At 41.0% G+C, this 22,841-nt stretch overlaps 2 protein-coding genes across 2 annotated transcripts; both read left to right on the top strand.

Moving 5' to 3' along the window:
* Nucleotides 1–2,441: 2,441 nt before the first annotated feature.
* On the top strand, nucleotides 2,442–6,617 carry gh1 (growth hormone 1). The gene is made up of 6 exons (XM_071409615.1): nucleotides 2,442–2,527; nucleotides 2,983–3,122; nucleotides 3,259–3,375; nucleotides 4,101–4,256; nucleotides 5,301–5,447; nucleotides 6,070–6,617. The coding sequence occupies exons 1-6, from the start codon at nucleotides 2,518–2,520 to the stop codon at nucleotides 6,130–6,132; spliced, it is 633 nt and encodes a 210-aa protein (XP_071265716.1). The 5' UTR covers nucleotides 2,442–2,517; the 3' UTR covers nucleotides 6,133–6,617.
* A 5,005-nt stretch (nucleotides 6,618–11,622) lies between these two features.
* On the top strand, nucleotides 11,623–17,692 carry rdm1 (RAD52 motif containing 1). The gene is made up of 7 exons (XM_071409602.1): nucleotides 11,623–11,960; nucleotides 12,489–12,668; nucleotides 14,770–14,895; nucleotides 15,482–15,647; nucleotides 16,065–16,163; nucleotides 16,921–17,000; nucleotides 17,344–17,692. Exons 1-7 carry the CDS (start codon nucleotides 11,856–11,858, stop codon nucleotides 17,428–17,430), a joined length of 843 nt encoding a protein of 280 aa, XP_071265703.1. The 5' UTR covers nucleotides 11,623–11,855; the 3' UTR covers nucleotides 17,431–17,692.
* Nucleotides 17,693–22,841: the final 5,149 nt, after the last annotated feature.

Here is a 22,841-nt window from a genome sequence, read left to right as displayed (position 1 = left end):
GTAAGTGTAACAAGACAACCCACTGGGCACAGACGCCAAAACAACGTCTTGTCCACGTTGGTTCAACGTAATTTCATTTCACCGGAGAGGTATTATAGTACGCCATTACACTTCCTACCTATAAGGTCAGTGTGATGTGGCACAGAGGCCCAGGCAGAGTTGGAGTGAGTTGCAACCCCATCACAACGGTTATATGTGGCAACCCCATAAGCACATGCAGCTGTACGTAGACATACTCCACTCTGTGTAGCTGTTCTTAGTAAACCCTGGGCTCGTTTATTTACATTCTGTCCTATACTCTTACATTTGATGGTCTCTGTCTTCCTCCAAGTTACCTCTCCCATAAATCGTGTGCGCTCTTAAAGGGGCACACACTCATTTAACATGAACCTCACACACTCAGTCATGACACACGTGTTCAAAGGATTTGGCAAGTTAAGCCAAGGGAGCCCCGATGCAGCTGTAGAGTGTAATACCTCCCTACATGTTGTGTTATAGACTTACATTATTCATGTGTGTATTGCTCAAAACAGTGTCGCCCAATACCTACGCAGGAAATGTTCTGTAATGTAGAGGATCTTTCGTCTGTAGCGTGATAATAATGTTCAAGGATAATTTTCAGTTCATTTGTAAATTGGCTAATCCAGATCGGTTGAAACATGCTAAAACATAAATGGGTGCGAGGCCATACAGTCGATTGAGTAAGATAGCATACGGAGAGAGTTGGTGAGACTCCCCACGCAGAAAGAACACTTGATTTCACATGTGGAAAATAAATAACGTGTTTTTGGAACACTTCACATGTGACAACATGTCCTCACATGTGCAGTTTCATGTTATCACCTGTTGCTTTACATGTTGTCACGTGGTATCCCATTAACTTCACATGAGGTCACGTGATCCCATGAAAACATGTGTTTTTGAAACACTTCACATGTGAAATTCATTTGGATTTTCCACAAGGGTCAATAAGGGTAACAAGGAAAGATAAGTTTAGGAACCACTGACGCAGTATATGACTAAACATAAACAACAACTGAACTGTTTGAGTGATTTCTGACATTTTGCTACAGACAATACGTATCCTACAATGGGCCCAGATGATGAGATGTTGGTCGATGGAACAAAATCTTTATCGACCACCTGCTGTACATACAGTATTTTTGATCTGCTGTACTCTCAAAACAAGTCATCCCTACATCCAATCAGAGAGTGTGGCCGAAACGAACCATTGTAATAGTGCCCTTTTGAAAGCCAGCTACCACATATTCAACAAGGTAACGAGGTCAGTAAATGCACTTGCTGCCGCCCTTCTAACGTGATGCGGGTTAGCAGATCGATTTCTGTTTTCGCCAGGAAAGGATTAGGACAGCGCTGGGCCTAGCCTGACATTCAGCACGTCTCCGTGTCCTGAACGCTGAATATGGACCTACAACTTAGGTTGAACATGTTCACACCGGAACAGTCTACTCCCCCCATACGCCACACTGACATGATCTCATTACTGTCATGACTATTGACCAGGTAACCTTTATAGGTGTCGTGACACCTTACACCTACATGTGTATCGTAAACAATACAGCAAGGTGGTGCGGCACAAACAGAGTGTAGGCTTTGGGCTGGTAACATTGTGTCGTCGAGCACACATGCTGCTAGGCTGAAAGCATTCATGTGTTATCCTCTGAGATGTGTACTTTTTTAACAGCATATAGATTTTTCCCCCCGAAATCAATCAATCAATCAACGAATGAAGTAGGGCCTAGACACTTGCTCCAATAGATACTTTTACTAGGCTTATTGACAGTGTTTCGATTCGTCAGGTATAACAAAGGCTCTCACACAAAAAGAAAAAGGATTGGGTGTTTCACAGACGGGTATTGATCAAGTGACTCTTTATGTCGTGTGTGTCAATGGTAACAAGACCCTGTCTGAATTGAAACAAAAAAACGATACATTCTAACATGTGCGTCTCGAGTCCTTCTCTGTGTGTCTACTTTGAGGACTTTGACTAAGTGTTAATGCCATAGGGCATTCAATTTGACATTAAACAATGAAATATTGGTGCTAATAAAGAAGCAATATAATACATTTCTTGTCATACTGCCTGTTATCTACAGAACCACAGCGGAATGGCAGAATAACCAGTGTTGTGTGTGTGTAACTTGTGTCCGTTCACTATGTCCTAGACAACAGAGGTTTGTGTTGTATGTGTTTTGACCCTAATTCGTTCAGTCATCAAGTAAGTTGTTTTTTAGGACACCTTCCCTCTTCCCAAACTCATGGGAAAATGTATGATTGATTTGACGCATTATAGTGATTGTTCCACAATCACATACAAAAACAGGTCCTATCAGTGAAAGGTGGTAAATGGATGAAAATCTCGTGTTTTCTCCCGTTGATACATTAAAACATGGATTCCTCATCTATAAAAACAGTGGTCCGAAACAAACGGCAACATACTCAACCGACCACGGCACTTTCAAGTTAAGTAACCATCCTTGGCAATTACGAGTGAAAATGGGACAAGGTAAGCCTGCTTTTTCTGTCTATTTATTTTTTTCCGTGGGAAGTCAGTGTACCATTTAGTACAATGTAACTTACACATTTAATCACTGAGGCAGGGGCCAACACGGCAGAGAAAAGTGAACAAGTATTCTACTGCTATGAGGTTATAATCTTCTGACACAGAACCACTTGCTTTAACAACCTAACTATGTGATCCATAACATTTACATTTGAGTCACTCTTATCCAGAGCGACTTACATGAGCAATTGGGGTTAAGTGCCTTGCTCAAGGGCACATCAGATTTTTCACCTAGTCAGCTCAGGGATTGAAACCAGTAACCTTTCAGTTACTGACCCAACGCTCTTAACCGCTAGGCTATTGGTGTACAAAGGCTGAAAATATCTTACTAATGTATCTCAACATAATTCGACTTACTCGTTTTATACATTTCTTGTTTTATTTAATCTCTCTTTTAGTGTTTCTGCTGTTGCCAGTCTTACTGGTCAGTTGTTTTCTGAGTCAAGGGGCAGCGATGGAAAACCAACGGCTCTTCAACATCGCGGTCAACCGGGTGCAACATCTCCACCTAATGGCTCAGAAAATGTTCAATGACTTTGTAAGACAGCTTTTGAATCTTCTTTTGACATATCAAATAGTGTATCAATGATTGTTCTTCTTCTTGTAGACAGTATCCTCTTCACACAACCCTTGTGGCTAAAAAATCTCCCTCCCTTCTTTGTGATTTTGTGCAGGAAGTTACCCTGTTGCCTGATGAACGCAGACAGCTGAACAAGATATTCCTGCTGGACTTCTGTAACTCCGACTCCATCGTGAGCCCAATCGACAAGCACGAGACTCAGAAGAGTTCAGTAAGTAACCTGGCTGAGACAATTACGCATGTTATGCCCTTTAAAACCATATCAAGTGTAAAATCGTGACCGTTCCACTCTGCTATTCACCTTAAATATGAACTCCTCCATGATGCATGATTCCAAAATAAATAACAGGGCATCTCAATTTGAACAATCAATAGAACTTAGTCATTAGTTATTGGGCAAGCAGACCACCAATTATGTAAACTCCAATTTATATATTTTTTTATTTTAATTGTTTTTAACCTTTATTTAACTAGGCAAGTCAGTTAAGAACAAATTCTCATTTACAATGACAAGCAGAGGCAGCATCATGCATGGCTCTCGAGTGGCGCAGCAGTCTAAGGCACTACATCTCAGTGCCAGAGGCGTCACTGCAGACCCTGGTTCGATTCCAGACTGTATTACAAACGGCTGTGATTGTTAGTCCCATAGGGCGGCACACAATTGTCCCAGCTTGGTTAGGGTTTGGCCGGGGTTGCTATACCTCAGTGCCTTCAACTAAGGTAGGTAAAACAACCACATATCACAATCATTGCAAGTAAAACCATCACTCTCTAATCGGTGGTTTGTCTACGTCTACATTCTCAGTTTTGTGCTTTTCTGTACAGGAAACCAGCCCCAAAAGTATTTCACTCAATCATGTAAATAGGGCATCTCAAGCTGTACAATACAACTTCATTTTCCAATAATCTGTGGTTTCTCTGCATCTTCACACACAGGTCCTGAAGCTGCTCCACATCTCTTACCGTCTGATTGAATCCTGGGAGTACCCTAGCCAGACCTTAACCATCTCCAACAGCCTCATAGTCAGAAACTCCAACCAGATCTCTGAGAAGCTCAGCGACCTCAAAGTGGGCATCAACCTGCTCATCACGGTAAAGAAAGGAGGGAGAACAATGACCATTTGTGGTGTCACACTTTGTGCACTGTAAACCCCAAGGCATTTTTAACTCAAATACTTCTAGTAAGTTGAACTCAAAGTCAATGAAAAGTCCTTATTGCTTAAAATGTTTTTGTGGTAATGGCTCAAAACTAAATGAGAAGTCACATCAATGCAATTTTTTTAAGTTATAACAAATTAACTTTTTACCCAGCATGTTCTACTGCAGGTAGATATTTTTGGAATTGTTTTTAACAATCTGTGTTTTTGCATGTACAGAACATGGAGTGATTGATTCATCTTATGCTACACAAAGATATATAACATACATTTTTCAACATTTTCACAAAGATTAATAAGTTACCAGAATTTTGCAAACCCGACTTGCAGGCCTGATGTGGCCTGTAAACTATGAGTTTCAGGCCACTGTATTAGGGTAAAGCTACACCTCAAAATAAGGTCTTATGAGATAAGTAATGTATTGTTATAAAGAGTTGAATTATAATGATAATATTTGCCTAGGAATTCACTTGAAGGCCACAGGACTGAAAATGAATGACAACAACCATGTCTCTGTCACTAACATATACAGTCATGGGTAACTTCACAGACACTTCACAGGGTGACTCTATAGGTTTGAGTAATGACTATAAAATCACTTTAAGTAACTGCAGTCAGATTCTGTATATTAAGTGCAACGGGTTTCCTAAAAAGTTTGGAGTAATGACAGCACATTGGGATTTACAGTGACATGAAAGGGAAAGACCTCTATGCTTTCCTAGTTAGAAAGCATAGTGTAGGACCACGTATGCCTCTTCTCAGCAGATCTTTCTGTTACACTGTGATGGGGTAACTGACCTCATCTATCATCACTAATAGTGACTATATCAGTGACACCACATTCAATAACTGAATGTCGGCCCATTCAAGGACATTTATGCATGTGTCCTTTGCTATGTGTGCTTTCAGAAAGGCCCAATAAACGAATATTGATATGCACACATCCACCCCACCATGCATCTCTCTCTGTCTCCCACAGGGGAGCCAGGATGGCGTACTGAGCCTGGATGACAATGACTCTCAGCAGCTGCCCCCCTACGGGAACTACTACCAGAACCTGGGGGGCGACGGAAACGTCAGGAGGAACTACGAGTTGTTGGCCTGCTTCAAGAAGGACATGCACAAGGTGCGAAACCATGTTGCCTTCAATTTCATGTGCCTTCCTGTATTTTCTACAGTGTGTTGTTTTTCTGTGTCCACTATTGCAAAGTATTGTTAGGTTATTTTTTTTCAGAGTAAATAACTCACGGACACTAGAGAAGCTTTAACCAAGTTTAATTCTTCCCAGAGGTTCTTACCACAGCTGTAATCAAGCAAAACATTTCTCACTCCACAGTCATATACATCCTACTTAAAACACTCCTCCTTCTTCAAGCCTTACAGTTTATTGGTCCACAGGAAGCTAATAAAGAGGGTAACAGGATAACAAACCTTTATTACTGCCTTTAGAGAATCTGTCCTCCCCTCCTGACCTCAACCCCTCATCTAATCCACAGATGTCCATTGGTTTTTCTTCAGAGAACCATTCACTTCTGACATGACCCAGTTTCTTTCATTTCCTATCATTCATTTACTATCTCACTGATCAAAGTTTAGCTGATTCCAACAGTATCTTTGGGTCTTTAACCCATATATTATTACTGTTATTGTTCATTGATCAAGACTGTTCCCGAGAAAGGTCTAGTGACCTAGAACACTCACATTAAAATGTGTCAACTATAACCCATTCTTCTTTTTTTCCCCCCGAGGTCGAGACCTACCTGACCGTCGCCAAGTGCAGGAAGTCACTGGAGGCCAACTGCACTCTGTAGACGTGGGCTGGAGAGGCAGCCAGCAAGAGCCTGTCTCCAGGGTCCGGTTTCCCAGATACAGATTAGGCCTTGCCCTGCACTGAAGAGCATTTTCAATTGAGATTCTCCATTAAACATGCTTTTTAGTCTAGAGTAGATTTATTTTGGATCTGGTAGAGCCTGACTCCAGGGGTTCACAGGCATTTGCATTTTGTTCTCTGAATTCAACAACAGCACTTTCTGTATTGAATCTATTACTCTGAGCTACCATTGATTAGTACATTTATAGAAAAGGTTATTAAATGCCTTATTTAGATATATGATTCATGGTGGTGCTACTGTTTATGCATACATTAATATTTAGGGGTGAAATGGGAACTTGTAGAGCTCCAAGCTTTTGGATAATATATTTTAGAGTAATTTCCTTTAAGTATTTTCATTCCTTAATCATATTGTTTGAAACTAATAGTGATTCGTTTTTTTCAATAAAGCTGTTGTTCTCTGCAGCACATGATCTCTTGGCTACTAATTATTATCTTTCAAATCAAAAATTTTTTCAAGTTCCTAGCCCCAACATTCCTACGGTGTCCCTTGGACAACTTAGGGCTGGATTCAAACCTTATCGCAGACGCTCCATTGAAATGTAAAGGCAATGTTCCTGCGTTCGCGGAGACTGCATTCACTGCAAACACTGCATATGTCGGCTCAATCGGAAATTACCTTAAAACTTCTTATGGCTGCAAGGCAAAGTGTTGAGTAGCCAGTGAAATCGTGCCCATTTCAAACGGCCTCCTACTCAAATCTTGCTCGTACAATATGAATATTATTATTCTTTTTGGATAGAAAACACTTTCTAGTTTCTAAAAGAGTTGGAATTATTTCTCTGAGTGAAACAGAAGTCCTTCTGCAGCACTTTTCCTGACCAGGAAGTGAAATGTCAGAAATCGATGCTCTTTTCAACTTGATGCCTATACATGGTCTTGACACTTAGGAGTCTGCTGACACTCTATACGCCTTCCTATTGGTGTAAAGAGGATGTCAGAGAAGAAATTTTTGTGCTCATCTTGTCCTGTGGTGGAAAAAAACCTATTTCTTTGACGTGAGCGTCCACTTCCGGTACTCTGAAGGAAGTGGGATTGACTTCTGTTTTGCCTTCGTAACGAACGGCTAACATCTCCGGCTCTATTTTTTTTTGATACATGTGACCATATCATCGTAATGTATGTTTTTTCAATATAGTTTAATCAGATTATTGAAACTTTATTCGGGAGTTTTGCCGTGTTCCGTCCTCTGACTGTGTTTACGTTGGAGAAATTTATGCCACTCGGCTCGTGCCAATGCTAATTGAAGAGGGAAATTTGCCATTCTGAATCGAAACAACGACTCATCTGGACAGAGGACACCTTCTTCAACCTTCTGATGAAAGATCAGCCAAAGTAAGACTCATTTTATGATGCTATTTCATATATCTGTCGTGCATGTGAACGGGTCGTGGGCGCCCAAATGTGTCTCTCTATTGTGGCTACGCTAATATAGCGATACATTTTGTTTTCGCTGTAAAACATTTTATAAATCGGAAATATTGTTTGGAATCACAAGTTGCCTATCTTTCAATTGCTGCAAACTATATATTTTTCGGAAATGTTTTATGATGAGTAATTAGCTATTTGACGTTGGTGTCTGTAAATATTATGGCTGCTTTCGGTGCACTTTCTGAGTGTAGCTGAAATGTAAAATATGATTTATACCTGAAATATGCACATTTTTCGAATATGCTATACAATAAATATGTTATCAGACTGTCATCTGATGAATTTGTTTCTTGGTTAGTGGCTATTTATATCTTTATTTGGTCGAATTTGTGATAGCACCTGATGGAGTAAGAAACTGATGGAGTTAGAAAAGTGGTGTCATTTGCTAACGTGGTTAGCTAATAGATTTACATATTTTGTCTTCCCTGTAAAACATTTTAAAAATCGGACATGTTGGTTTGATTCACAAGAAGTTTATCTTTCATCTGGTGTCTTGGACTTGTTAATGTGTGAAAGTTAAATATTTTTTAAAAATAGCTTTTGAATTTCGCGCCCTGCACTTGAGCTGGATGTTGTCATAAGTGTACCGGTGTCGGGCTGCACCCCAAACAGGTTAAAAATGTTACACGGTTCTTCAGCGATACGGATTGAATCCAGCCCATAGTTAAGTACATTTGTATTGCCAAAAACATGAATATCCACTGTCTGTTGCGAATGTTGAATAAAACTCAATTTGAACTTTGTCTACTGATTGTCCATAGGGTTGGTTGTTATATACCTCGGAATTTGAGAAAAGATACCCGAAGGAACATATTAGTAAACAGACTTTCCAAACGTGGGTCTGCTGCAGGTGCCTAACACCATGCCCAGACTGGACGCGCGCGTGCGCCATCGTGCGCAAATTGATTTTGTCCCTCCCACACCAAACGCGATCACGACACGCAGGTTGAAATATCAAGACAAACTCTGAACCAATTATCTTAATTTGGGGATAGGTCGAAAAGCATTAAACATTTATGGCAATTTAGCTAGCTAGCTTGCAGTTGCTAGCTAATTTGTCCCATTTAGCTAGCTTGCTGTTCCTAGCTAATTTGGGATATAAATGTTGAGTTGTTATTTTACCTAAAATTCACAAGGACCTCTACTCTGACAATTAATCCACACATAAAACAGTCAACCAAATTGTTTCCAGTCATCTCTCCTCCTTCCAGGCTTTTTCTTCTTTGGACTTTATATGGCGATTGGCATCTAACTTTCATAGTATTGCCACGACGACCGACCGACCTCAGTTCATCTTTCAATCACCCACGTGGGTATAACCAATGAGGCGATTGCACGTGGGTATCTGCTTCTATAAACCAATGAGGAGATGGGAGAGGCAGGACTTGCACCGTGTTCAACGTCACAAATAGAATTGACTTCTATTTTAGGGCTTGGCAACGCAGATGCTCGTTGGCGAGCGTGAGCAGTGTGGGTGCAACAATTGAATAACAGGTAAGTGTACATTTATTTTGCAATGCTCGCGCACGCGACGCGAGCGGTGTGGTCAGCATGTAACATGTCAAACACCTCATGTCAAAACAAAAGTCCTGCAAGTGCGCCATAACTTGTTCCAGACTTTTATTTTTGACAGAGGAAGAGGGTATGCAGCTGACCTGTTTATTGATATGTTCCTTCAGATATTTTGTCTCAAATTCCACGCTATATATAAACCAACCCCATGGACAATCGTCAGAGTAAGTTCAAATTGAATTATATTCAACATTCGTGACACACAGTGGACGTGAAGCTCGCTTTCAGGTTTTGGCAATGGATTTTGCGGCGCTGATGATGTCAGAGGGATAGCATCGGTACATCATGACTAACAAGTTCCATCCATGAAGTATAATGAACATTTTAATGTTATATGAATGTGAGTTGAGAGTCTTAGACGTACCAGCATCTTAGATTTACAAAAGCACCACGCCACCCCACATCAACTCCCACCATATCTCAATCTATGGACTTACCTTCAGTACTTGTAGCTGTGTTATAACTTATCATTCATCATTAATGACAATGCCATGACCAGTGGTGTACCACAGATTTGTGAGGCTCCCCTGCAAAGCACAAGCAAGTCCAATTGTAAAGCCAGGGGACGGGAAATAGAATGTGATGGTAATATTCCATTTTTTACCTCAGGAACATTTTACCTTGATTGCCAAAAGACAATTATCCTACCAACCTCTCTGAAAATGGTTATAGTGAAGGGACTTCAATGGTGAGGTAAAACGATTTGATTATTTTACTTTTCTCAGGTCTTCAATCATGGGTGACTTCAAACCCTTTGGTGGCCTCAACCAACTTTAACCAGATGAAGGTGTGTCCCAGCACTTGCAATTTCATTGGTTACAGAACTGTAAGCACTGCCCCGTGCTCGAGCTCATTGGTCGTGTTGTTAACAGAAAATCTACTGTAGGAGTAAAGTCAGAGCTTTCTCAAATTCTTCAATTAGTAAACTGTTGTTTGTCATTGACATTTACAGCCATCTCAACTGTTCGGTGGTCGGACTATCTTGTTGGTTTTGCCAAGTGAGGACAATATTGGATGGAATGGAGACGCTAGATAGATACAACGAGAGGACGAGAAGGATGATGGTTTCCGGAGAAGAGGAATATGGAAGGTGGATGGACAAACTTGAATCTGGCCCGGTGGTGGCAAGTCGTGCAACGGCGGAAGCTGACACAGTGTTTGATTCTGTTGGCGCGAGTAAAGTTGGTAAGAATGACTGAACCACGGTAATTAAAAAGAATTGAGCTAAAAGAGCTAAAGCTGGAAATGAACAGCAGTTTCTGGTTGGTGTACCATTCATGAATAAGGATGTTAATTTGGGAGACCTTTGCGATTACGAAGATGGTGAAGGACAAATTGAGGAAGGTGGAGTCAGTCAGAGTGACCAGGAGCAGTATGATGGTGATTTCATGGGCATCGAAAGAGCAGAAGGAGAAATCTCTGTGGCTCTACAAACTGTCAATGTACGAAGTGGAGAGTTGTGATTTTCAGGGTAGGGCACCGAAGAAAGGTGTCATCTCGCTGGATATCGAGGCTTCATGGTATAGGGACAACATGCCGGGAATAGTTGGGGCACGTCGCTTAACCTTTGTTGTGAATGGAAAGAAGGAGGAAAACCTGTCTGTTCGATGAAGAGTCTCTCCTGACCCACGTAAAGCTGTGATATATGAGATATGCAGTGCGAGTGTATGTACAAAAGTCACTGCAATGTCATGCATGTAAAAGTTTGGCCACGTGTCAAGTATTTGCAGATGGAATATAAGTGTTGAAGAGTCGGAGGATGCACAATGCTGCAATTGTGATGGGAAGCATTTTCCAGAGTTCCCTGAGTGCCGTGTTAGGGTGAATGAGGTCAAAGTAGTGATGCTCAGGGCTGTCAAGCAGGTCTCCTATGTGGAGACAGGGAAATTGTTGAAGGAGAGAGTAGCGATGATGAAGCTTTGGCAGTGGATGACAAGCAAGCAGCCTGTTGATGTCGATCATCAGATAAAAGATGCTGAAATACTAATGGTGAAGGAGGTGGATTTTTTTGCATTCATTGTGCAGGTGATTAATTGTACAGGACAAACTAATAAAACATAGAAGAAACTGGATATCATTGTGAAAGCGGCAAAAAGGTTATTGGATCTTCAGAACTTCACGGCTGAAACATTGCAGGGAATACTGTCGGAAGATACTCCTCCCTCTCAAGCCCCAGAGCTTGTGTTTGGGGATCTGAGTAGACATTTGAAACTGACTGAAAGTAGTACGTTGATGTTTGTTTTAGTAAAAACGTGTGGGAATGATATGAGTATGTTTTTTTCAGCCATTCTTTTACTGCATTAAAGTTCCCAAGTTTTCACCCCATACAGTAAGTGGCGGCATGCATCTCTAACGTGTGTTTGTGGACCTCCATAATACCATAGAAGAAGAAGAAACTCTACTGCGTAACGAATGACGTTTTCAGCGCGGGGAATTCAGAGGCTCTTGTGCGGAAGTCAACGTAAACGTCATATCAAAGTTTCTGCGATAAATTGATTCATACTATCCTCCAGAAAATACCTTACTAGGAGGACAATAATACCAACCTGCAACATTGAAACCATTTCGTGCAACACTGTTGGCGGAGCAGAGTAGTAGCCTACAGTAATAATGTTTCTCTAGCCAGAATTCACTACTGCAATGGAGGTCGAGGTGGACGTAATAGAGTTCAGGGTACCCATTGAAAATAACAAAACACTGTTTGTCTGGAATATTCAATCCACATTCTCAGACGCGTTTATTTACGTAAGTGTCGTTGATGAATTATACAGTTGTTAGCTATGTGATTAATACACTAATTATCTAGTATAATTAATGACGTTTGATAATCGCCAGAAAAAATAGTGAGTTTTTATGAAAGCAATCTAATAGTATAGGCCTTTTATAAGACTTTGTTTTGGACACATCTACATTTTACTTGTAGAACACTAATGCAACTTTGATACGAAATATTTGATAGGAGAGCAAGGTAGAAAGGGGTATACATAGTCAGTTGTACAACTGAAATGTCTTCCGTATTTAACCCAACCCCCCTGAATCAGAGAGGTGCGGGGGTGTCTTAATCGACATCAGGTCATCGGCGCCCGGGGATCAGTCGGTTAACTGCTTTGTTCAGGGGCAGAACGACAGATTTCTACCTTGTCAGCTCGGGGATTCGATCCAGCAACCTTTCGGTTACTTGCCCAGCGCTCCTACCCGCCAGCCTCTGTAAAGTAGGCTAATACGTGATGTTCACTGCCATGAATTGAAATTATGTACTGTATTATTTTAAAGGAATCCATCTGGAACATATTCTGTAAATTTGGACCGCTGTATCTGGTAAAGGTGTGTCCCAATGCTGCCGGGGTCGAGCCAGGGTTCTATGCCCTAGTCAAGTACTTCTCCGCAGCCCAGGCATCTAAAGCACAGAGAGCCACACATGGAAGAGGCTTTTTCCAGAGCTCTCCTTTGAAGGTAAGGGAACATTCAGAGAGAGAAACTTACGCAAATGTTGTAGACTATAGAGCCCCACGGTGGAGGTGTCATAATACCCATAAAACCTAGCGGTCAAACAGGAAAATTGTTCCAATGGATTTTCTACCATTAATTTTCCCATGGGTGATTTTAGAAACACTTAAAATAAGGGCTTTGTTTCTTGTAGGCTTACCCTGGTGTGAGGTTTTGATAACCATGTAAATCTCTCTCGGACAAGGTGACTTATCAATATATTAGGCGCTATTTACTCTCAGATTCGAAAATGCTAATTAGCGTCAAAGTAGACATGCAAAACTACAAATCCCTGCAAGCTCCTGCACATCATCTCTAGCTGACACCTATGCTAACAGGAATTGTGTCAATTTCAAACTTGCACAAAAACTTTATTCATTACTACATTTAGCTAACATTAGATAGTTAATTCAGAGATTCTTACCTTTGCCTTGTTTCATCAGTCTCGTCCAGATCATTTGTGGTTCTTTATGATAGCCACATTAGCTGCTAATTTGCATTTCATTTTTGGGGGTTAAATACAGGCAAATATATTGATAAAAGTCACCCTGTCCTAGAGATTTACATGGTTATCAAATCGTCTCGCCAGGGTAAGTCTACATGAAACACAGCCCTTATTAGAAGTGTTTCTAAAATCACCTATGGGAAAAATGAATGGTGGAAAAACATCTGGATCCATTCCTTGTTGACCGCTAGGTTTTATGGGTATTATGACTCATACGGTGGTACTCTATTGTATAATTTAGTGCTCGAAGTTCTCATATCTATTTACAAACAGCAATTCCAAAGAGATCAAAATACTCTCCAAATTGATTGTATTATTTCATAAGATATTTTTAATCAATCACTTTTTCCCATTCTGTTGTGTTCGTTTCATGTTAATTAATTCTGTCTTCCCGGTCCAAAAGACTTCCCCATTATAGCTGAAGATAATATATGTATTGTTATGGATTTATAAATCACCTAATGTTGTGTTATATCTTTTTATCAACTTAAGTTCTTGTGAACATTACAAGTTTTGAACTTCTATTTGCTATTTATGGCCTGAAGGCCTCATTGACCTGAGCTCATACAACCAGTTTTTGAGTAAAAAAAGCATAATGTATGGATTATTTTGACTATAACAAGTACTCAGATGAAACATGTTGTGCTATTTATCACAGACTACTTTTTGTCAAAGTTTAACAAGGACTCTCTCCTCCTCACCACTGTCATGATCAAAGATATGATATGATCAAGAGCCTCACATACAGTATATTGTTTGGTCATTGTGCTGCCACAGAATGAATTGTGAGCAAGGCCTCAAAAAAGCTTTATATACCAGAACTGCGAGAAAAGTTCTATATATTATTTAAACAATGCGATTGTTTGTGAGAATGCCAACAGGTGTAGTTCCCGTGGGGGAAAGATTCTATTGGGGAAAGGTTCCGGTGGGGGTTGCCATGGAAACCAAGAAGGGGAGTGAGGTGTGTGTGTGTGTGTGTGTGTGCTCATACATGTGGGGGTCTGGGAGAGCAAGTGTGTCCATCTGATGAATGGACATGTCTCTGAACTCCAATTTTATACACTAATTGTAGTCTCACCCATTATTTTCTAATGACCGGTCATTTTTGACCAGAAACACCACAGGTGTACAAAGTTAAATGAAACACCCAAAATTTAATGAACATCATAAAAATCTATTTGGTGTGTTCAGATGCCCTGTGTGGACAAAGTCATGGAACCTTATGACAATCAGATTAAATGAACTACATTTTTCAGAGAGAACTTGTAAATCTATCCAATTCGACCGGAACACAGCAAGGTTAAAACAACTTCAAGGCCCCAAGAGTAGTCTTTTTCTCACAGCTGTTGTGAACCTTCACAGTAACACTTGACCAATAACTAATACCAGACCTTGACCAGTAGATGGCAATGTCTCACCACTCCATGATGACTTGTAGACCAGCCTCTTGCTGGTGGTCTGCTCTGCTTCACTTTCTGCCCTAAACACTGTTCACCATGAAGTCATAACCATTGTAATGATTGACATTTAGAACTGATTGTACATTCTCTGTCTGTTCTCCAGGTAAAGCTGAGCACAAAGCGGTACCCAAACTTCTTTCACAACTCTAAGCCACTGAGCCATAGCAAGTGTCAGGACTTGGCCAATCACTACCTGGGTTTTAATGGATGGAGCACCCACATTGTTACAGTAAGGAGTAGCAAGATGTGCCCCCAGATGTGCCCCCAGATGTGTCTCTTTATGTTCCAGTACTATGTTACAGTATGATACAACAGATACAATATTTGTTTGTTTTGGTGGGTGTAGCCATTGTGAAATCGCTAGCTAGTTAGCTTTGTGTGACCAATGACTTAAAGGATGTATGAAGACATTTAAAAGATTGACAGCACAAGCAGATGATAGGTTGTTAGACTTTAAAGTAACACATCTTCTTCGGTCCCAACTTTTGACGTCAATCCATTTCTGCTGTATAGAATATGGACCATGTCGTTTACAGTCCTTGTATGATGAAAAGCTCATATATCCAAAACAATCTTTTCAGAAAATTTGAAAAAATGTACATTTTCCTATTAAAGAACATACAATTATGAAACTTCAGAAGCTATATTTTCTTGGTCCTTAAGTCAAAAGTACATTGAGGGGAGTTACTGCTTTCAATAAATGTTAAACGTTTTTTAAAATAATAATAATAATAATAACAATTGCCAAAAATGTAGTTACAAGGTTTTCATCAGACAGCAACAATATGTAAAGAATCCTTCCTTTCTCTGGACAGCTGAAGGACATCTCCAACTGTGACGATGCCGGCATGTTGTCCACCACAACTGGTGACCCTCAGGAGATTACCCTGAAGTACGGCTGCATCATGGATGTCACCTTCCCACAGCATGGCCTTAGCTGCCGAGGCGTCGGAGTGACTGAAGAGACCGTAGAGGGCACCGGTGAGATTCCGCAGAACAGCCACAGTTTCTATGAGAAAGTTGTGTTTCAGAATGAGAATCACCTTTTATTTGTGAAGTACAGGAATTGGTCCTGGTGAAATGGTGGTGACAGGGCCTTAAAATAAACAGAATATATTGACAGAATATACACAAGAATTTACACATACCTTTGCCCAACTCAGGGCTTGTTGACTTAAAGGTGTTGATCTCTAATTGTCTTTCCAAAACGTCTGTGTTATTCTCAGAACAGAGCATTCCTGATCCACATTGAGGGCAAAAGATACGATTTGTGTCTTTGTAATGAAATAACTAGTTCTTCTTGTGCAGCGAAAGTGAAAGCTCTAGTCTGTCAACACATGCTAGAAAACGATCTGCATTTCTTTCACTAAAACTCCTCTCTATGGTTTTGGGCCATAGGTCCAGACGTTGTCCTGCTCAAAAGAGGAAAGCTCCAGAGATGGGCCAGGGACAAAGCAGCGGTTGACGCTTTCGAGAAGGTTTTGCTGCTGGTTCTGGGTGAGTAAAGCTTCATTTAAATTGGGGAGACGCGGAAACGACAGTCCAAGCTCCCGCCACCACTTGAGTGTATTCCCATACGGTTGATTGGGCACATCATTGCGCACATCTTGTCGTTCATGACGCATATTGAGGCAACATTTTCAATACGTAGCCTAGTGGCAAAATAAAACTCTATGATTTCAATATATAGGCCCATGAAGCCTATTTATCTTTTAATGCAGTCATCTCGGTTTTCATTTCAAGCGTCGTTTTTTCTTTCACTTGTTTGTAACAATTGCAAATACTTTGGCAACTTTGTATTTGTAGTTAACTTCATTCTGAAGTTATTGGTGGTCACAGTCTGACAGATATCTAGCCTTAACATCTTGATTCTATGTTCAGCAGAGATCTTCTGTGAATAAAGTGACGCGGAAGGGCAAAAAACATCTAACGATGCACTTTGTCTATTCTTCTACGAGTGGTCTGGATGACTCGTAGATGTGCAAAGGTTGTTATAGATCTTTATTAACAAAGGCTCTGGGAAACAGATTGGCCACTAAATATACATCGTAAGATGGTTCTAACAATGATCTTAACGCTACGACGGCTCTGGGAAACGAGGCCCTGAACTCTTAAGTGAACTAATCATTGGAATCATTTTGAAGATATCAGCTCGGCATGTTTTAATGTTTTCCAGGTGTAGAGGCATGGGCAGGGATATCCTCTGCCATAAGGGAATACAAAATGTAATCACCAAAAAATGTATATCTTCCAGGTAATGGGAAAGTTGTAGTTGAATGCAGGGTGGAGCGAGATGATGTCCTACAAGATGAGGATCTGGAAGGACTCATAAAGGTACCACACTGTTCTCTTACAGCAATTATTCCACACATTAGATTACCATTGTATTCTTTTAATTGTTTTCTACCCACACGGGATGCTTAGTTTGTATGTATTTTGGCCATTGTAGTATTTATAAAAATTGCCAGTGCAGTTTAAATTATTGGCAACTTTACTGGACAGTCACTGGTGTTAACTTTACGTAATAATAACTTTAGTAGTATACTTTATGACTTACTGTAACTGATTATATGTAATTGTGTATTCTGCATAACTCAGTGTTGTTGACCGCAAGCATTAATGAAATCTAAATAAAATCTCATATCTGCAATCAATGTCCTTTTTATTTCTTTGTCAGGTGAATGACATTCCCTGGAGCCAATTTCACCCTGATGGCCAGGAGGAAAATGAGGATATACCGTGGGACCTCAGTGTCAACATGTGACATGTACCTGGAGACAGTTTACCTGTGTTCACCTGCACTCACTGTGTTTAAGTTGGTGTCAAAGAAAAACTTGGCATTTCCCGTTACAATTTTTCAGGGACATTCTTTAAAAAGTATGTATTGTTTTGTGGAAAATACCTTTTTTAAACGGTATATCTTTATGTACTACTACTGCATATAACATGCTTTTGAAATTCTGTAAATGTTTTGGAACTTTTGACAATTCAATATTTTATTAAAAGCACAAGTTGTTCGTTCCTTATTATGTTTAGGTGTTGGTGTCTTTTAGAGAGAAAACAAGGGGAGACAAATTACATTTGTTACATGTGCTGAATACAGCAGGTGTAGACCTTACAGTGAAATGCTTGCCTACAAGCCCTAACCAACAATGCAGTGTAAAAAATACCTTAAAAAAACGAATTTAAGAGCAGCAGTAAAATAACAATAGTGAGGCTACATACAGGGGGTACCGGTACCGAATCAATGTGCGGGGGCACCGGTTAGTCGAGGTAATTGATGTAATATGTACATGTAGGTAGAGTTATTAAAGTGGCTATGCATAGATAATAACAGAGTAGCATCAGTGTAAAAGAGGAGAGGGAGGCATGCAAATAGTCTGGGTAACCATTTGATTAGACGTTCAGGAGTCTTATAGCTTGGGGTTAGAAGCTGTTTAGAAGCCTCTTGGACCTAGACTTGGCGCTCCGTTACCGCTTGCCATGCGGTAGCAGAGAGAACAGTCTATGACTAGGGTGGCTGAAGTCTTTGACAATTTTTTAGGGCCATCCTCTGATACCACCTGGTATAGAGGTCCTGGATGGCAGGAAGCTTGGCCCCAGTGATGTACTGGGCCATCCATACCAGGCAGTGATGTAACCTGTCAGGATGCTCTCGATGGTGCAGCTGTAGAACCTTTTGAGGATCTGAGGACCCATGCCAAATCTTTTCAGTCTCCTGAGGGGGAATAGGTTTTGTCGTGCCCTCATCACGACTGTCTTGGTGTGCTTGGACCATGTTAGTTTGTTGGTGATGTGGACATCAAAGAACTTGAAGCTCTCAACCTGATCCACTACACCCCCGTCGACGTGAATAGGGGCGTGCTCAGTCCTCCTTTTCCTGTAGTCTACAATCATCTCCTTTGTCTTGATCACGTTGAGGGAGAGGGTTGTTGTCATGGCACCACACGGCCAGGTCTCTGACCTCCTCCCTATAAGCTGTCTCGTTGTTGTTGGTGATCAGGCCTACCATTGTTGTGTCATCGGCAAACTTAATGATGGTATTGGAGTCGTGCCTGGCCATGCAGTCATGAGTGAACAGGGAGTACAGGAGGGGACTGAGCATGCACCCCTGAGGGGCCCATGTGTTGAGGATCAGCATGGCGGATGTGTTGTTACCTACCCTTACTACCTGAGGGCGGCACATCAGGAAGTCAGTTGCAGAGGGAGGTGTTTAGTCCCAGGGTCCTTAGCTTAGTGATGAGCTTTGAGGGCACTATGGTGTTGAATGCACTATGGTGTTGAATGCTGAGCTGTAGTCAATAAATAGCATTCTCACATAGGTGTTCCTTTTGTCCAGGTGAGAAAGGGCAGTGTGGAGTGAAATAGAGATTGCATCATCTGTGAATCTGTTAGGGTGGTATGCAAATATTGATGTTGGTGTGAGCCATGACCAGCCTTTGAAAGCACTTCATGTCTACAGATGTGAGTGCTACAGGTCGGTCGTCATTTAGGCAGGTTACCTTAGTGTTCTTGGGCACAGGGAATATGGTGGTCTGCTTGAAACATGTTGGTATTACAGATTCCGACAGGGAGAAGTTGAAAATGTCAGTGAAGACATTTGCCAGTTGGTCAGCGCATGCTCGGAGTGCACATCCTGGTAATCCATCTGGCCCTGCGGCCTTGTGAATGTTGACCTGTTTAAAGGTCTTACTCACATCGGCTGCGGAGAGCGTGATCACACAGTCGTCCAGAAGAGCTGATGCTCTCATGCATGTTTCAGTGTTACTTACTTTGAAGTGAGCATAGAAGTAATTTAGCTTGTATGTTATGCTCGTGTCACTGGGCAGCTCTTGGCTGTGCTTCCCTTTGTAGTCTGTAATAGTTAGCATCCTCTGCCACATCCGACGAGCATCTGAGCCGGTGTAGTACGATTCGATCTTAGTCCTGTATTGACGCGTTGCCTGTTTGATGGTTCATCGGAGGGCATAGCGGGATTTCTTTAAAGCTTCCGGGTTAGAGTCCCCCTCCTTGAAAGCGGCAGCTCTGCCCTTTAGCTCAGTGCGGGTGATGCCTGTAATCCATGGCTTCTGGTTGGGGTATGTACGTACGGTCACTGGGGACGATGTCATCGATGCATTTATTGATGAAGCCAGTTACTGATGTGCTGTACTCCTCAATGCCATCGGAAGAATCCTGGAACATATTCCAGTCTGTGCTAGCAAAACAGTCCTGTAGCTTACTATCTGCTTCATCTGACCACTTTTTTATTGACCGAATCACTGGTGCTTCCTGCTTTAATTTTGCTTGTAAGCAGGAAACAGAAGGTTAGAATTATGGTCAGATTTGCCAAATGGAGGGCAAGGGAGAGCTTTGTACCTGTCTCTGTGTGTGGAGTAAAGGTGGTCTACATTTTTTTCCCCTCTGGTTGCACATTTAACATGCTGGTGGAAATTTGGCAAAATTGATTTAAGGTTCCCTGCATTACAGTCCCCGGCCACTAGGAGTACCACATCTGGATGAGCATTTTCCCATTTGCTTATGGCGGTATACAGCTCATTGAGTGCGGTCTGTGGGGGTAGACAGCCACAAAAATTACAAGTGAAAACTCTTGGTAGACAGTGGAACTGATAGCCAGTCAGTGTGTTTATATTTTGTGGTAAAATGTATCACACATCGTCCAATTAGATGATTAAGCAATGAGGCAGTAAAGGAGTCACAATCCGCCAACAGGCACTGAGAGTTGGCTCGCGCGCGCGAGTGTGTGTCCCCAGGGGACATAGCTTCCTCAAACCGCTGCCAGTCTCACCAGCACTATTTCTGTCATGCCACGAGATCATATCACGTCTCAAAGGGAGTTTCTTCTCTCGTCTATTTTTTTTTTTTCTTTGTTTTCGTTTTCTAATCTAAACAGCTGCAGCCATGGATACCGAACTCCCTATTCTAGTCTGCCTCTGCGCCAATAGAAGTGTATGAGTGCATGGCAGACTATTTTACTGTGAGTCACTGTGGTGGGTCAGTCATTTTATGATAATGTATGATGATTCATTTTAAGTTGTAATGTTATTTCTTGAATTTCAACAAAGTGCAGTCAGTGCCACCTTCAATAGTAGTGCGTTTTCCCTCCAGATTAGCAAGTTTTAGTGATTGACAGCCAAACACATTAAAGTATAGAACATTTCAATTTGTTCTTGTGAAATGTACAGTCATGTACAGTTGATGTCGGAAGTTTTCATACACCTTAGCCAAATACATTTCAACTCAGTTTTTCACAATTCCTGACATTTAATCCTAGTAAAAATTCCCTGTGTTAGGTCAGTTAGGATCACCACTTTATTTTAAGAATGTGAAATGTCAGAATAATAGTACAGAGAATTATTTATTTCACCTTTTATTTCGTTCATCACATTCCCAGTGGGTCAAAAGTTTACATACACTCAATTAGTATTTGGTAGCATTGCCTTTACATTGTTTAACTTGGGTCAAACGTATTGGGTAGCCTTCCACAAGCTTCCCACAATATGTTGGGTGAATTTTGGCCCATTGCTCCTGACAGAGCTGGTGTAACTGAGTCAGGTTTGTAGGCCTCCTTGCTCACACACACTTTTTCAGTTCTGCCCACAAATTTTCTATAGGATTGAGGTCAGGGCTTTGTGATGGCCACTCCACTACCTTGAATTTGTTGTCCTTAAGCCATTTTGCCACAACTTTGGAAGTATGCTTGGGGTCATTGTCCATTTGGAAGACCCATTTGCGACCAAGCTTTAACTTCCTGACTGATGTCTTGAGATGTTGCTTCAATATATCCACATCATTTTCCTGCCTCATGATGCCATCTATTTTGTGAAGTGCACCAGCCCCTACTGCAGCAAAGCACCCCCACAATTTTCCAAGCTGTTTAAAGGCACAGTCAACTTAGTGTATGTAAACTTCTGACCCACTGGAATTGTGATACAGTGAATTAGAAGTTAAATAATCTGTAAACAATTGTTGGAAAAATTACTTGTGTCATGCACAAAGTAGATGTCGTAACCGACTTGCCAAAACTATAGTTTGTTAACAAGAAGTTTGTGGAGTGGTTGAAAAACAAGTTTTAACTTCACTAGGGTAGGGGGCAGCATTCGGAATTTTGGATGAAATGCATGCCCAAATTGAACTGCCTGCTTCTCGGGCCCAGAAGATATGATATGCATATAACAGTTTCCAAAACTGTTAAAATAGTGTCTGTGAGTATAACAGAACTGATTTGGCAGGCGAAAACCTGAGGTAAATCCATTCAGGAAGTCGTCTTTTTTTTGTGTAGTTTTCTATTCAATGCCATTACAGTATCCATTGACTTAGGACTCAAATTGCAGTTTCTATGCCTTCCACTAGATGTAAACAGTCTTTAGAAATTGTTTCAGGCTTGTATTCTGAAAAATGAAGAAGTAAGAGCAGTCGGAATGAGTGGACCCTAAAGTGTCACAGAGCTTTTTCATGCGTGAGACCGAGAGAGTGCCTTTCTTGTTTACCTTTTAAATTGACGAAGTTATTGTCCGGTTGAAATATTATTGATTATTTCGGCTAAAAACAACCTGAGGATTGAATATAAACATTGTTTGACATGTTTCTATGAACTTTACGGATACAATTAGGATTTTTTTGTCTTCCTGTTTTGACTGCGTTTGAGCCTGTGGATTACTGAAGAAAACACGTGAACAAAATGGAGGTTTTTGGATATAAAGAGACTTTATCGAACAAAAGGAACATTTATTGAGTAAATGAATGTCTGCTGAGTGCAACCATATGAAGATCATCAAAGGTAAGGGATTAATTTTATCTCTATTTCTGACATGTGTAACTGTTCTACTTGGCTGGCTACTGTTTGTAATGATTTGTCTAGTGGGCTATGTTCTCAAATAATCGTAAGGTATGCTTTCGCCGTAAAGCATTTTTAATATCTGACACCGTGGTTGGATTCACAAGAAGTTAATCTTTAAACCTATGTAAAATATGTTTTGTTTTCTGAATTTTTATAAAGAGTATTTCTGTATTTGAATTTGGCGCTCAGCAGTTTCACTGGCTGTTGAAGAGGTGGGACGCTACCGTCTCACGTGCCCAAGAGAGGTTAATGACTCCAACCTAAGTGTATGTAAACTTCCGACTTCAACTGTATATTAGTCAGCATTAGACTCGTCTCCTAGCTTATCCACACTC

This window comes from Salvelinus alpinus, chromosome 1, assembly GCF_045679555.1.
Source record: "Salvelinus alpinus chromosome 1, SLU_Salpinus.1, whole genome shotgun sequence".
Taxonomy (NCBI): Eukaryota; Metazoa; Chordata; class Actinopteri; order Salmoniformes; family Salmonidae; genus Salvelinus; species Salvelinus alpinus.
This window is presented reverse-complemented; position numbering and strand designations above follow the sequence as displayed.

Bases quoted from the DNA above. Each gene is read 5' to 3' on its own strand.
- gh1 (XM_071409615.1), top strand. The intron at 3,123-3,258 runs GTAAGACAGCTT...GATTTTGTGCAG, and splicing joins AGAAAATGTTCAATGACTTT to GAAGTTACCCTGTTGCCTGA. The intron at 5,448-6,069 runs GTGCGAAACCAT...TTTCCCCCCGAG, and splicing joins TCAAGAAGGACATGCACAAG to GTCGAGACCTACCTGACCGT.
- rdm1 (XM_071409602.1), top strand. From the start codon at position 11,856: ATGGAGGTCGAGGTGGACGTAATAGAGTTCAGGGTACCCATTGAAAAT. The intron at 11,961-12,488 runs GTAAGTGTCGTT...ATTATTTTAAAG, and splicing joins TCTCAGACGCGTTTATTTAC to GAATCCATCTGGAACATATT. The intron at 17,001-17,343 runs GTACCACACTGT...TTTCTTTGTCAG, and splicing joins ATCTGGAAGGACTCATAAAG to GTGAATGACATTCCCTGGAG.